This window comes from Pipistrellus hanaki, assembly GCF_964339955.1.
Source record: "Pipistrellus hanaki genome assembly, chromosome: 10".
NCBI lineage: Eukaryota > Metazoa > Chordata > Mammalia > Chiroptera > Vespertilionidae > Pipistrellus > Pipistrellus hanaki.
In genome coordinates, this window is record NC_140512.1 from 61222958 (window position 1) to 61238004 (window position 15047).

Below are 15047 nucleotides of genomic sequence, written 5' to 3' on the forward strand. Positions count from 1 at the left end.
CATGTGTGCATATCTAGGGAGCCCAAGGGATAATTCTACAGAGGAAAGCAGAGGCCCAGTCCTGAAAAGCCCTGCAAGCATAGGATGAGGAGTTCAGACTTAGTTTCTGCTTCCATTGCTATTTTCTCTTTCCTTCTATTGTTTCCCCTACCCTCCGATTCCATCCTTTTGTTTTTACTCAGTTCTAAAGGACTGATGAACACCATCAAAGAAGAGGGGGAGGCATAATGTTTAACACTATATCTGGTACATAGGAAGTGCTGAAGAAATGTTTGCCATCTGCCAAGATGAACTGATTCTAACTTAATACACTACATATAAGCAGCAGCAACAGAACTCTAGTTCCTGTGAGGAGCTGCAGTCAAAGAAGCAAAGTGGAGCTACCAGAGTCCTCAATAAGGAGTTGCAATATTGACCTGTAGTTTTCAGATAACGGTAAAGGAGATTCCACTCATAACCTACTGCAAAAAGCATCAAATGATCCCTCTTCTTTTTTTAAAAAAATATATTTTTTTATTGATTTTTTACAGAGAGGGAGGGAGAGAGAGAGATAGAGAGCTAGAAACGTCAATGAGAGAGAAACATCGACCAGCTGCCCTTACACACCCCCTACCGGGTATGTGCCCGCAACCAACATACATGCCCTTGACCGGAATCAAACCTGGCACCCTTCAGTCCGCAGACCGACGCTCTACCACTGAGCCAAACCGGCTTCGGCAAAGGATCCCTCTTCTAATCCTCAATGGTCTAAAACTCTTCAGCTACCCCAGATACTAAATATCTCAACCCTTTAGCCCATCCTAACTCCAAGGAGATGATTTGGAGGCTCTACTTGGGCCACTTTCTACCAGTTCTTCTGCTTTTGTATCACAGAACCGGCATCTATGCAGGTATAGTTTCAAGAAAGAGGTGGCGGGGGGGGGGGGGGAGGTTGTGTAATATATGCTGGGGAAAGCTAGGAGCGCTCACCATTGACACAAAAGTAAATCTCACTCGGCTTATGTATTTAATGGACAGCATACTGTCTCCCCAACTCCCCGTGCTCCTGACCTCCCTGGAGCAATCACACACAAACCCCACTGCCAAGAATTCTCCTGGCTTGAACAAGAACAGCTGGCTCCTTTACCTACAGATGTCTTTCTGTTCTTTTCTGAGACTTCAATTCAGTGTTGAGACTAGTTTACTAAATTCTATAAGACCTGGTCAGAGGCCTCTAACTCCTTACATTTATCACTCTCTAGCCAGAGTTTATACTGTTAATGATAAAACTTCCAAGATGATTCATAAAAGCAATCAGTCAGACATCCTCTTCAAAAAAGCCACTCTTTCCCAAAGTATTCATTGATGCTGACAATTTCATATGCGGTTTCATCATGAGCCACAACGGTGTATGAAACATTTGTAGGGTAAGGCGCTACCTAAAGCACAATCTCTCTCATCTACCCTCACTTCTTACTTTTTCATAGTTTGGCATCCCTTCTTTTTTTTTTTTTTTTAATGAATTCAAAGTATGTACAGCACACATTGGCTATGGGCTCCTTATCTCCAGGAATAATTCAAACTGATTTAAAATCATAACCCATAAATGTATTATCTCCCTTAATTTTTGTAAAGGTTTGCTGGATATTATGTCCTTTTCAAACATCAACAAATATAGGAAGCATGACGTTCACACAGCCTGGGCAAAACGGCCTTACTTGTGGTAAGAAATGCACTCCATCCACTGGCAGATGAAATCCGATTCCCAACGTTTTGATGATCACAAGAATATTGAGTAAATTTTCCCTGTGAAATAATTAGAATTCTAAAGTCAAGGACATAAATTGTATTTCTAGATGATCATGTTTACATAAACAAATACATGAAAGCTCTTTAGGATGTGGCAATTGGCAGATAGGACTAATTTCTCATTTTATAGATTTGATGTATGTTCATTTTTTGTGTGGATAGAGTTTGACGTGTCAGTGGGCATGTTTTGATATGTAGTTAATGTAAATTTGGATACTGAAGAGTAGTCTTGTGATTGGATACAAAGGTATTTTGCAATATTTTAAACAAGACTTTAAGTGCTTATTTCATTCTGAACAAGTTGGCCTTTAAATAAAATCTTGATAGAATTCCATCAAATCTTAGAATCCTAATGACAATTGTTGTTACAGAAACATACCTCTTCAGAACCTTGTGAATAATTTGCAGATGATTGGAATTAAGCCACTGAACACCACCAACCACCAATACAGTCTGGCCCGAATTCTCCAGAGGACGTGATCTGAAATCCAGAAAGAAAAACAACACATGTTGCCTTGAAACAGATGGTAAATATTTTAACAGCATTGCATCACATTTCATTGAACCATATCTGACATCCTGATCACAGGACCTCTTTGGCATTTCCAACTCGTTTTCAACCACATTACTTGCTTTACGCTTTTCAGCACCTTTGATATAGGGCGGGCAATTATGACCACTAGCGAAAAAGCAAGTGCGTTGTGGCACTGTGCCCTTCTCAATAGTTCTATTGTACCTTTGCAAGAGACGCTCAAGGGCCTTTTCAAACGTTGGTCTCAATGAAGGGCTTATCCAGAACTGAGGATAGTAGGAATAACTGATCAAAGTCTTCCCACCATTGACATTGTGGTAGAACTTAGTGCCATGCACCTTCTGCCATTCCTGCAAGGTTTCATTCAGTCTTTCAATCAGATAGTACATCATTCCTCTGTTGGTTGAATCACCAATGAAAAGAATCTGTAAATTAAAAAAAAATTGCTTTCAAATATGAGGTGTACATGGTATAGGATATAATATAAAATAATTTGTTGAATATGCATAAACCCACACATCTATGTGTTTGAAGGATAGCCCTTGAAACTGTTAGAAATGACATTTATTATATTTCCCCAAAACATGTTTATTTTTCTTTTCCATATTCCTAGAATGACAATCTACTGACACACTAATATGTTTAAGGCTTCTTGCTTTGTGTTCAAATTCTCTGCCTCATATAATCAACAAGTTTTATTGATTCAAATAGGCACAAAGAAGTTTAATGCTTCACTTAGAGATTTTCCAATCACTTTTTATTGCATACACTAGAGGCCTATTGCACAAAGAGATTCATGCAATAGGCTTTCCTTCCTTTGGTTTCCAAACCGGTTTTGGCTCTGTTATTTATTAACGAGACTGTCCAAGGCAAATTTTGTGACCTCCGTAGAAGTTCATCCCCTTCTGTGCAACAGGGCAATGTTAGTAGCCCACCTTTGAGGACTCTGGTGAGATTTAAAAGGCTTGTCTGCTTCCTGACATCTGGTAAGCTCACCGGGAAAGTGAACTAGCATTAGGACATGAAGGCAAGCAGTGATTTTGAGCACTGCCAGCATGCCCTCCAATGCATTGCGGGTCTCTTTAAATGAGCTCATCTAAAGAACTGGCCAGAGAAGACAGGAGGTGTCTAAATCACAACAGTCTCTTGCTAGCCCTCCCAAACCTGCTACAGCACATGTAGGGTGAAAGGTGACGCTAAAGATCTGGGAGAGAGAACTGGAGGAGACATTACTGCCCTGTGCAAACCGACACTCAGAGCTGCCTGTCAGGTCTCCATTGCTGATTGGTGACTAACAAGAGGCACCTGGCTGGGAGAAGGAAGCGTTGCCACCGCCATCTGCAAAACGAGTTCGTCTAAATCCTGCACATTCCTAGACGGCATTTCTCAAGTGGACACACTCTGTGAAGACAGTTTTCTAAGGCATGATTTTATCCCAGCGCCATTCTATGTAGGAGAGGTGGGAATGAGAAATTATCACTACCATGAAGATGCAGTTGTGACTTTAATTTTTTTTTTCTGTAGGTGTCAGTTTTTATAAGAGATTCATTGGTATTCCTAACTAGATGATGTCTAGCTTCAAAATGCCAACTTTGTAAGTACACACACACACACACACACACACACACAATTGAAAAATATCAAGAATCAGAATGGTTCTTTTTCAGTCAGATGGTTCATATCCAATCTTTCTATCTTTTAAAGCATCCAATTTGATGAATTTTTTAAAAGGAAAATTGCAGGTCAATTTCTACGTTAAAAGGTCTACATCACATAACAAATATTCACAACTAGCTATATGATTTTTAAATAACTCTTTTCACCTGTGAAAAGTATTGCCTTATGTTAGCGGCACAGGTGCTGGTTAGCATATGCAATGAAAGAAAGAAACTGTGATCATGAAATACAAATAACCAGTAAGCAAGTATAAAAAAAATCTATGTTAGCAATACAACAATAAAATAATCCCCCCTATCAAAGTATCCATAATTTGAAAAGCCCCAATCATATTATGAGTTCAGAGAAATGGACCCTTTCACATACTACTGTATAAGTAGCAGGAGAAAGAGTTTTTGTCTTTTTTTTTTTTTAAACTGCTGAATTCGAAGTATTCAGAATTGGGCCTGGCATAAAACTTGATTCTCCCTTGTCAAATGGATGAATGTAAGCATTGCTGTTGTGTGTATAAATTGGCAGCTTTTAAGAAATTCCACTTATGTGAAATATTCAAGGATGTCTATTAAAATATATTCTAAAAGAAAAAACAAATCTGAAATAACATCAATGTTTATTTGATTGATTATATTAAGGTATAATTATATATTGGTGCTCCTGTCATCTTTCAGGAGTGATATTGTAATCTGAATCTATTGAGATGGCGAAGATGTCACAGTAGCTTTTCTAAAAAGCTGATTACAATCAGAAGAGAAATAATAACTGCATTTTTGTAAAAGTAAAGTATGTGGATGAATAGAAAAGGTCCTAGAAACTTATTTGTGGATTATTTTGAAGTGGGGATATCATAGCAGTATATTTGGTTTTAAAATAAAAAGGTTTTATTTGAATTTGTTACAAATGTAATTTTTGACATCTTTCTATTTATTTTTTTTCTTATAATTGCATACGGACAATATTTTTAAAGCAAACCCCATAAAAAGACTCTCTAAGCCCACTCTAGTTTCCTCCACTGTGCCGTATAAATGTAATCACCTTTTATACGTGGACCATGAGAAGAAGGAGGAGAGGCCTGTCCTACCATCAAATATTCACATGCCGTTTCCTTTCTGCAGAGCTCACTTTTCACCTTAGAAAAACAAAAATACCAGGCAGGTTTCCCCCTAGATTTTGCCAAGGGAGAAATTATGTGGTCCAGTGGTGGTCACTGAGGCATGAAGAGATTTCTGGGGGCATGAAGGAAAGGTTTGCCTTCTTAAGAAAAATTGATTGACCCAAGTCAATGTCTGTCTTCTTCCGTGAATGTGAGACCCAATTCCTAGTGACACCAGAACTGCGGCAGCTATGTGTGACCATGAGAGCAAATGTTGCTGATATGCTGAGCATGGAATGGAAAGACTGAAAAATCGAGTGACTAAACTAACCTGGAACATCTCTGCCTCAGTATGCCTGGTCATGCCCTACCCGAGACTCCTGTGACTTGCAACCAGGGTACTAACTAGTAGAGCTGGGGTGGTTTTCCAGCATGGTCCCTAAATGATTTGGCACTTCTGCCACTGGAAGGTGGGTTCATGGCCCCACCCCCTTGAACCTGGGGGTGGGGGTGGGGGGCGGTGCCTGCTGCCATGAGTGGAGTGGGGCAGAGTGATGCTGTGTGACTATAGAGCCTAAAGGCAATGTGGCTTCCCTCTTGCTCGAAGGAGCACTCACACTTGGAACTTGGAGACGCTATGTACGATGTCTGACTACCCGAGGACTGCCGTGATACTAAGATGACAGTTTGCCCTAACCGATTTGACTCAGTGGATAAAGCGTCAGCCTGCAGACTGAAGGGTCTTAGATTTGATCCCGGTCAAGGGCATGAACTTTGTTGCGGGCACATCCCCAGTAGGGAGTGTGCAGGAGGCAGCTGATCGATGTTTCTCTCTCATCTCATTGATGTTTCTAACTCTCTATCCCTCTCCCTTCCTTTCTGTAAAAAAAAAAAAAAAAAAAAAAAAAAAAAATCAATAAAATATATATTTTTTAAAAAGATAATAGTTTATTCTTTTTGTTAAATTTGTATTTTGTAAAATAAACATATATTGGCTTTTTATGATAATAAAAGAATGGCAACAGCAGCATCAATAACAATAAATCCACTTTGAAAATTTGTATAAAAATATTTAGTGATAATCAGCTTAAGTAAGCTTTATTGTTACTTAGGTAGAACAATGGCTTAAGAGAGTTGGGATTGAATCTTGGTTCAATAAACCAACTACAGGAATAACAGTAATCACATTTTGGATTCCAAATCACAGGATCAACTTTATTCCAAAGATTGAGTTGCATTTTCTGTGCATTATCTCTTTCCTGGCCCTGCAGTACCACGAGGGGAGGCTGTCCCATCAAGGTAAATGCTGGAGCAGAGCAGAAACACCTGTGTCCAGACGTGTCCATCAAGTCTGGATCTCAGCTCCTCCACTGGAGACAAAGATCTGTTCCATTCCTGAGATTACCATGCGGTGAGTCACCAAAATGTATATAAGGGCAGGCATTCCCCCCACTCTTTCACCCATCTTCATGGACCTACAAGCAAGACATGTTTCTAGGCTCTAGTAAAGTTTGAAGCTTACTTTCAAATAGTCTTATTAAAAAACCATAACATTATCTAATTATCTTTATTTTCATTTCTGATTCCTCAGTGACAGTCCTCATGTTAGATGAAATAAATTTGGTGCTGTGACAAACTGAGTCCCTAAAGGTACAATGGCTTAAGCAAAACTGAAGTTTATTTCTCCCTTGGGAAACAGTCCAGGTGGTTTTAGGCAGGTGTATGTGAGGGGGTGGGGGCAGGGACGTCATTCAGTCCCAGAAGGACCAGGAACTCCTTGAACAATGACAGCCCATTGGGGGGGGGGGGGGGAGGGGAAGGATAACAAGTAAAGAGCTGCCAGGTTTAGCCTGGGAGCTGTCACACACCATTTGTTAGAACTCAGTCATTGTCCAACTAGTGTGGGTCCGTGGGTAAGCCTCAGCCTATGCATTCCAGGTAAAGGAATGTGCCCAGGTTGCAGGCTTGATCCCCAGTGTGGGGTGTGCAGGAGGCAGCTGATCAATGATTCTCATCACTGATGTTTCTATCTCTCTCTCCCTCTCCCTCTCCCTCTCCCTCTCCCTCTCCCTCTCCCTCTCCCTCTCCCTCTCCCTCTCCCTCTCCCTCTCCCTCTCCCTTTCCTTCTCCCTCTCCCTCTCTTTCTCTCTGAAATCAATAATATATATATAATAATATATTAAAAGGACTCAGTCCTATGGCCATACAACTAATTTTCGGAGAGAAAATGAGTTTGATGAACACTTAGCCAGTCTTTACACATTCTCCTACATGGCTATGTTTTCCTGAGGAAAAACTAAAACCTCAAATCAGATTTTCCACCTGTGAATTAGCCAAAGTGTGAAGTACATGAAAAGCTGATTTACAGTCCACATGATGCATAAAAGAACTATTTGTAGAGAACTGGGATGAATAATAGCAAGAATATAATTTATTTGAGGAACTATAACCAAGATTTGGGGAATTTTTAAATTTAAATTTATAATGAAACTAGAGGCCCAGTGCACCGATTCGTGCACCAGTGGAGTCCCTTGGTGTGGCCTGCACCCTCTCGCAATCCAGGACCCCTCAGAGGCCAGGCCAAGGGACCCCACCGGTGCATGATCAGAGCCAGGGAGGGGTTATAGGAGGACACCAGGGTGTCTTGCCCAGTACTAATTGTTGTAATCATATTACCTAGCTCAACCAAGCCTCTCTCTGTGCCAGTGGCCAGGGAGGGACTGGGGAGGTTGGCCGGCTTGGGAGGGACTGTGAAAGGGCTCCAGGGCGTGTCTAGTCTGGCTTGGCCAGTCCTGATTGGCCAGACCCCAGCAGCAAGCTAACTTACTGGTCAAAGTGCCTGCCCCTTGGTGGTCAGTGTGCGTCATAACAACTGGTCAAATGGTCAAATGGAAGGTTGGACACTTTGCATATTAGGCTTTTATTATATAGGATACTTTTATTCCATTTTATTTTATCGTGAATGAAGGAAACTAATAATGGTGATACTTAAGCACAAAACTATTTATTACATTACCCCCCTTTCCAGAATAACCAAAAGTAACTGCGCAGGTCAAGTTATGAAAAAATGAAAAGAAAATTACTGGTGACTATCTGGGTTGAATCAATAAATATAGCAAACTGTCTGGATCTTGTTAGGATCTTAGATTCTTTTGATCTGTCAAGGCTGGAAAGAACTAAGTATATGTAAGATCAATCGGCAGGGGGAAGAACCTTTTCATAAAATCACGTCCCTTCTTCCTCCCTTTCCTCCTCCATAGGTTCTATCTTCCATAGTCACAGAGGTGAGGATATTTCTTCAGATCCAATAAAGGTTGTCAGATGCCAACAAGACTCTGGCTGGAATTCACTGGAACCTTCCAAGAGGGGAAGGTCCATAGGACTGGAATGGGAGCTGCTGGTCCATTAATTTAGGCAGTGCCTGCTTATTGGAGAGCTCTTCTATCTGCACATACAGGAATGAAAGCGAAGTGGAGCTTTACTCACTATGTCCATTCCAGGGCCAAGTGTATTTGGGAAGCTCACAGTGATTCTGATAAGCCCAGGATTGACCTACAGTGCTCTCATGAGAAAAATACCCATTTCTAACGGAGGCAAGGGAGGACGGAGCTCACATGAAGTTGAAACTGATCAGATGGCTAAATATATTTAGGGCACAATGAAAACCTAGCTCAACCACACCTCTCTCTGTGCAATGTAACATGATTACAACAAATGCTTCCTAATGATGCACCTTTATTACATTGGCTTTAAATGACCAACCAAACTGCTCTGTGGGGTCAAGGACAAATGCAAGTGGACATGGAGGCAAATCACTCTCAAACACATGGAATTTGGCAAAAAAAAAAAAAAAGAAAAACAAGCAACTGAACAATATTATCTAGACTTAGGTCTTCTGGCCGCCTGTCCTTCTATACTGCCATTCCATCTGGATTGTGGGCACCAATGAATAGGTCATCCTTTCCTGGGGAGAGTGAGGTACCCTCCTTTTCTTCTATCCTCCCCTTTTTTTATGAAAACTGATAAGCAACAGTGAATGATTGTCGTAACTATAATGGAACTTGCATATTAGAACATCTTATTATAAAGTAGCCACACTTAAAACAATGTAAACAGCTTTAAACCCACAAAACGACTTAACTTGCAAACATTACTTTAAAATGTAAGTTACACTTCCTGTTTTGACAGCTGAGTTTTAAGTACAGTTCAGTGAATACTGCCTTTTTATATTTCCCTTTCCTCCTTGCACCCTTCTCTCAGATACTTCATTAGTGGTTTGAATTCTGAACTAGGCTTTCAACGGACAGACTAAATAAGGCCTTGTTTAACTCAGTTTGGTAAGGCTCCTACGCTTTTTCAGTTGCAAATGTGATGATCACATTTCTAAAACATTTCTTATATATTTTGCACTATGATTACAAAGTTATGCTCTGATCAATTTTTATAAATTCCATTCATGGTCTATTAAGAGGGGTATCTAAAACGTGTGAGAGTATAATAGAATACATAGTTTACATTTTTTCAATTAATTTTGCTTTGATTCAACGTGATTACACATCACAAAACCTATACATACACTGAGTATCCAGATTATTATGATCTCTGAACACATAATAATCTGGCCATTCAGTGTATATCCTATATAATAAAAGGCTAATATGCAAATTGTCCCCTTGACTGGGAGTTTGACTAGTAGGCAGTCTGGCCAACCACCCATGTGCTCTCCGCTGGTCAGGGTGGCTGGACCCCACACATGCATGAATTCATGCACCAGGCCACTAATATATATATATATATACACACACACACACACACACACACACACACACACACACACACATTCTGTGTGGTCAGATTATTATGCATTCAGAGATCATAATAATCTGGCCACTCAGTGTATATGCCAAAACCTAAAAATCAAGTAACTCATATTTGGATAAATGTAGGGTTTAAAAAGAGTCCCACATGTACCTGCCCTCCATACCTAAGCAAGTATGCCATAGAAACGGGACACAAATGCTCCCAGGAGAGACTTTGTTCCACCTTCCTCCACAGACAAGTCTCCTGTTCACCTCGCTGCAGTGAAGGTAACTGTTGACTGAAGTATAGAAAGTATAGTCCTGCTCAGGTGGCGCTGGAAATCCTGGTCAAAGTTATTGTTAATAAATAAACTGGTATATTTATTTATTAACTTTGTTATTAATTTATTATTTATAATAAATAAATATTTATTTATTAAAATATATTTTATTGATTTTTTACAGAGGAACAGAAAAGAATAGAGAGTTAAAAACATCCGTGAGAGAGAAACATCAAAACAGTATGTAATGTTTCAAAAGCAACATCGATCAGCTGCTTCCTGCACACTCCCTACTGTGGATGTGCCCGCAACCAAGGTAACATGCCTTTGACCAGAATCAAACCTGAGACCCTTCATTCCACAGGCCAGCGCTCTATCCACTGAGTCAAACTGGTTAGGGCTTGAGCCCTTTTTAGAATTCCAGTTAATGCGTGTCCTGCTCCTTCCCCACAGGTGTACATGTATTTCCAGGTATAGTCTGACATTCATTAATGTAACACAGTAGTAAAAGAGGTAAAAGATCATAATAAGGACACAAGGAAACTCGGTGGAAAGAAATGACTACTTGGAAATTCTAAAGAGAGCATAACACTTTTTGAATTTCCAAGTAGTTGTTTCCAATAACTCTCGCCTTTCCAGTCCAATTCTGTTGCCTTTTAATCTGATTCTTCGAAGGAAGATAACAGTGCATCCCCAAAGATGAAGTTGATGAAGCTGGCCTTGTTTAGGATATAAAATAAAGTTCTGCTTTTCGTAGCATAAGATGTTTGCACTACTTATTCTTGGTATAAGTGGGGCTTTTGGATTCTCACTGCAAAAACCTGAGATTTACATATTAATTGAAAGTCTTCGGGTTAGTAAGGCTACTATACCATTAGGATATGCGTGTTTAGGTATATCTGCAAATTCCCATAAGCCGAGACACAAAAATTAGAACACACACACACACACACAAAAAAATAAGATACTTGGAGTCATCTGTTAGTGCCTGCCTCCCATGTTCGGTCTGTTCCCTCCAGTGAGAGGGGAATCACTGGGCTTGAGTGATAGGACTGTCACTGTAGATTCTTTTTCTTTTCTTTTTTCTTTTTTTGGGGGGAGGCGGGGAATAGAAGTTCTTATTATTTTTTTAGTTTAATTAAACTATTTCAAAGTAATGTGATTGGTAGATTGTCTGTCACTACCACTTTTAGCAACTTTTCCAGAACCTGCGTGCCCGGGTCAGCTACCTGCTTCTGTGCTTCTCCTACTTCTGCAATTATCACAGAATATTGTAATAGTTACTTCTCTCACTTGTCTTCTGTTAGAAATTTAACACCTTAGAGGAATATGATATATGCACTTAAATAGACTCTTAGGCCAACCTAATCTGGATGAATGAACAACATGACATCGCAGAAATTATAGAAAGTATTCTGTACTTACCTTTGTTAGATTGGACCCTTCTCTGTGATAACATGTTAGGGATACCTGATATTGCAAGGTTTCTGATACAGGGCAGTAAAGTTACTCTGATGGTTTTTGACAAATACAAAATCACTTTGTTTGATGGAATCAAAACTGTAGAATCTGAGGCTCTTACTACTCCATAACCCTGCTGTCCTCATGTATATGTGAAGTGATTTTCTGTAAAATGTTGTTCATATATCATGTTTCTATTCTTGAATGTGTGACATGGTTGAAAGAGTGAAAAAAAATTAATATGTAAGGTTTTAAAAGCTAAAATATTTGTTACTTATTTTCTATTTTTGTAATTGGTATTCATCAACATTTATTTGTCTTTGAAATAGAATGATGCTTTAGAAAATTCTGGGTAGGATGGAAACTTTATTCCAGTAATGACAGATCAGAGTTTGAGGATTACTTTGAATATGTATATTATTCTCATAGAAAGTGAAAAATAGAGGCACTGGGAAAACCTTTTGCTAAACTACTTCTATTCACAAATGAAACTTTTTTTTTTTTTTTTTTAAAACAAATAAGTATTATTTTATGTCTGGGAAGCTCTTTATTTCATCAGCTATTTTGAATTATATCCTTGCTAGATATAGTAATATTGGTTTCAGATCCTTGCTTTCCATTATCTTGAGTACTTCATGCCATCCCTTCTGACCTGTAGAAATTCTGATGACAAATCAAATGACAGCCTTATGGGAATTCCTTTGTAGGAAACAGTTTTCTTTAATCTTCCTGTCTTTAAGATTATCTCTCTGTCTTTAGTTTTCGGCATTTTAATTATGATTTGTCTGAGTGTGGACCTGTTGAATCCTTCTTGTTTGGGACTCTCTGTGCCTCTTGAACTTGTGAGACTTTTTCCTTCACCAGGCTAGGGAAGTTTTCTGCCATTATTTCTTCAAACACACTCTCTATTCCTTTCTCACTTTCTGCCTCTTCTGGCATACCTGCTATGTGAATATTGTTATGTTTCATGTTGTCCCACAGCTCCCTTAAGCTGTCTTCCTGTTTTTAAATATATATATACATATATATATATATATATATATATATATATATATATATATATTTTTTTTTTTTTTTTCTTTTTGGTTCTCTGATTGAGTGAATTTTTTCTATCTTGTCTTCTAATTCACTGATCAGATCCTCAGCTTCCCCTAATCTGTTGTGTATTCCTCCCAATGTGCTCTTTATTTGTGCATCCTTTATTTCTGTTACTATATATTTTCTAATGCTGTTGAGCATCTTTACCATCATTATTTTGAACTTTCAGATAAATTTATTATCTCCATTTTATTTATCTCTTCTTCTGGAGAATTCTCTTGGTCTCTTATTTGGGGGTTGTTTCTTTGTATCCTCATTTTAGGTGCCTGTTTGGGTTTGTGACTATGTATTATGTAGATCTGCTCTGCCTCTCAATCTCTAGTGCAGGACAATGTTGAATGTTGTTTCTGATTAATTAGATCAGGCAAAGACTCAAAACCTCCAGAAACTGCTTCTGTTTGAAGACTATTTGGATCTAGTCTTGAATAGCTCTAAGGAAATTGTCCATAGGTATGGTGAGAATTTTTCCCAACAAGGTGGGGGAAATTGCTTCTGCCTGGAAGCTAGTTGTTATTTTCAGTCTTTTAATGAGCCACAAAAAATCCACACTATGGGGCAAAGTGTGTTCTAATAGGGTAGATCAACTGTCTTCCCCCCAAGCAAAACAACCTAGACGCCTATTGTCTGCATGAGAAAGATGACTTCTACAGTGAGAGAGAATGACTCAGCATAGGAAAACAGAGGTCTATCTTCTGAGCTCTAACCCCAGGATCCTCAACCCTGGCTTCTGCTCACACAGCTCCAGTCCACTCTTCCCACTCTCTGCTGGAGAACAGGATACACAGGAAAATTTGTGCATTGGTCCTTTATGAGGGTGTCTGTATTTCTGACTATCTCTCCCTGGCAGACAACAACCCTGCTGCTTTTCACAGTCAGATGTTATGCTGGGTATCCTTCTTAGTTCTAGTGCTCTCTGCTGGGAGGCCCAGCTTGGGGATTAGACCCAAGAGTTCTCAGTCCTGCAGCTGAGATATCTCTCTGGAACTTCATTTGCTTTCTGTGAGTCTGGTCAACTCTTTCATGCCTTCACCCCTCCTATAGTCTCTATGTGGTCTCCACTTTCTGTCCTTGATTATTAGGATTCTTTCCAGCTAGTGTCCAGTTAATTATTTAGGAAGCTTTTCTTTATTTTAGTTGTAATTCCAGTTTATCCTGAGGAGCATGTTCATGCAGCATCCATTTACTCTGCTGCCATTTTTAATCTGTATAGTTATTGTTTTAAACTAGAGGCCCAGTGCATGATATTTAAGTACTCGGGGGAGTAGGGGAGGCTGGGAGAAGGAGGTCCTCAGCCTGGCCTGCACCCTCTTGCAGTCCAAGAGTCCTCGGAGGGATGTCCAGCTTCTGGCTTAGTGGCGTTCCCCCTGTGGACGCTCACTGATCACCAGGGAGCAGTTCCTGCATTGAGCACTTGCCCCTTGTGGTCAGTATGCATCATAGCAACCAGTCATTCCACTGTTTGGTCAATTTGCATATTAGCCTTTTATTATATATGTTGTTTACACAATTATTTCTGGATTGTGTGGTATATGAACATATGTACCTGCCTGTATATTACCAAGTCTTCTGATTCTACCCTGTTTCCCCGGAAATAAGACAGTGTCTTATATTAACTTTTTCTCCCAAAGTTGCGCTAGGTCTTATTTTCAGGGGATGTCTTATCTTTCCATGCACTAGGTCTTATTTTCGGAGGATGTCTTATTTTCGGGGAAACACGGTAAGTATAAATTATCTTCCATAGGCTCTTCCTCCAAGCATTTCCATTGTTTTCGCCCTTGTTCTGATTTATACAACATTTTAAAATGTGGGTTTTTGGGTTTACAAAATGCTTACATATTGTAAAAAAAAATAATACGGATAGTTAGACATTTCTACTCACCTCTCATCAACACTTCTTTACTACCAAGCCTGCTTCAGGGGTTGCATGATTTATTGTGCTGCTGTTGACTTCTTGAAATTCTTAATAATTCTGAATACAGAATCCTGCATTTTCTGTTTTTACTTGGCCTTGAAAAATTTGTAGCCAGTCCTGTTAACATCCCAGCCTCTTTCACTCCTTCCCTCTTATGCAATCACTCTGAACTGTTTGCTACTTCCAGAAAATTTCCGTGTATGTAAGCATGTTTGCATTAGTTTTTCCATCGATGGGGTTATTCTATACAAATTCTACACTTTTTCTTGCCTCCTCAGTGTTGCATGACTGAACTTTTCCATGAAATAGCCTCCATCTCCCCAGCACCCATTTCCTTCTTCCCTCAGTCAGTCTCCATACCTCTACGGGATGAGCTTTCTAATTTGGTTTTGCCACTACTCTGCTTAAA

At 39.5% G+C, this 15047-nt stretch overlaps 1 protein-coding gene across 3 annotated transcripts in view; it reads right to left on the bottom strand.

Moving 5' to 3' along the window:
- CPED1 (cadherin like and PC-esterase domain containing 1) overlaps positions 1–15047 on the bottom strand; it is a 284575-nt gene that overhangs the window by 29033 nt on the left and 240495 nt on the right. For all 3 annotated transcript variants that reach the window (XM_084897015.1, XM_084897014.1, XM_084897016.1), the window contains 3 exons: positions 2525–2745; positions 2168–2269; positions 1698–1785 (listed from right to left, as the gene is read on the bottom strand). In XM_084897015.1, the coding sequence (XP_084753141.1) occupies positions 1698–1785; positions 2168–2269; positions 2525–2745 (411 nt within the window). The remainder of the gene's footprint in view (positions 1–1697; positions 1786–2167; positions 2270–2524; positions 2746–15047) is intronic.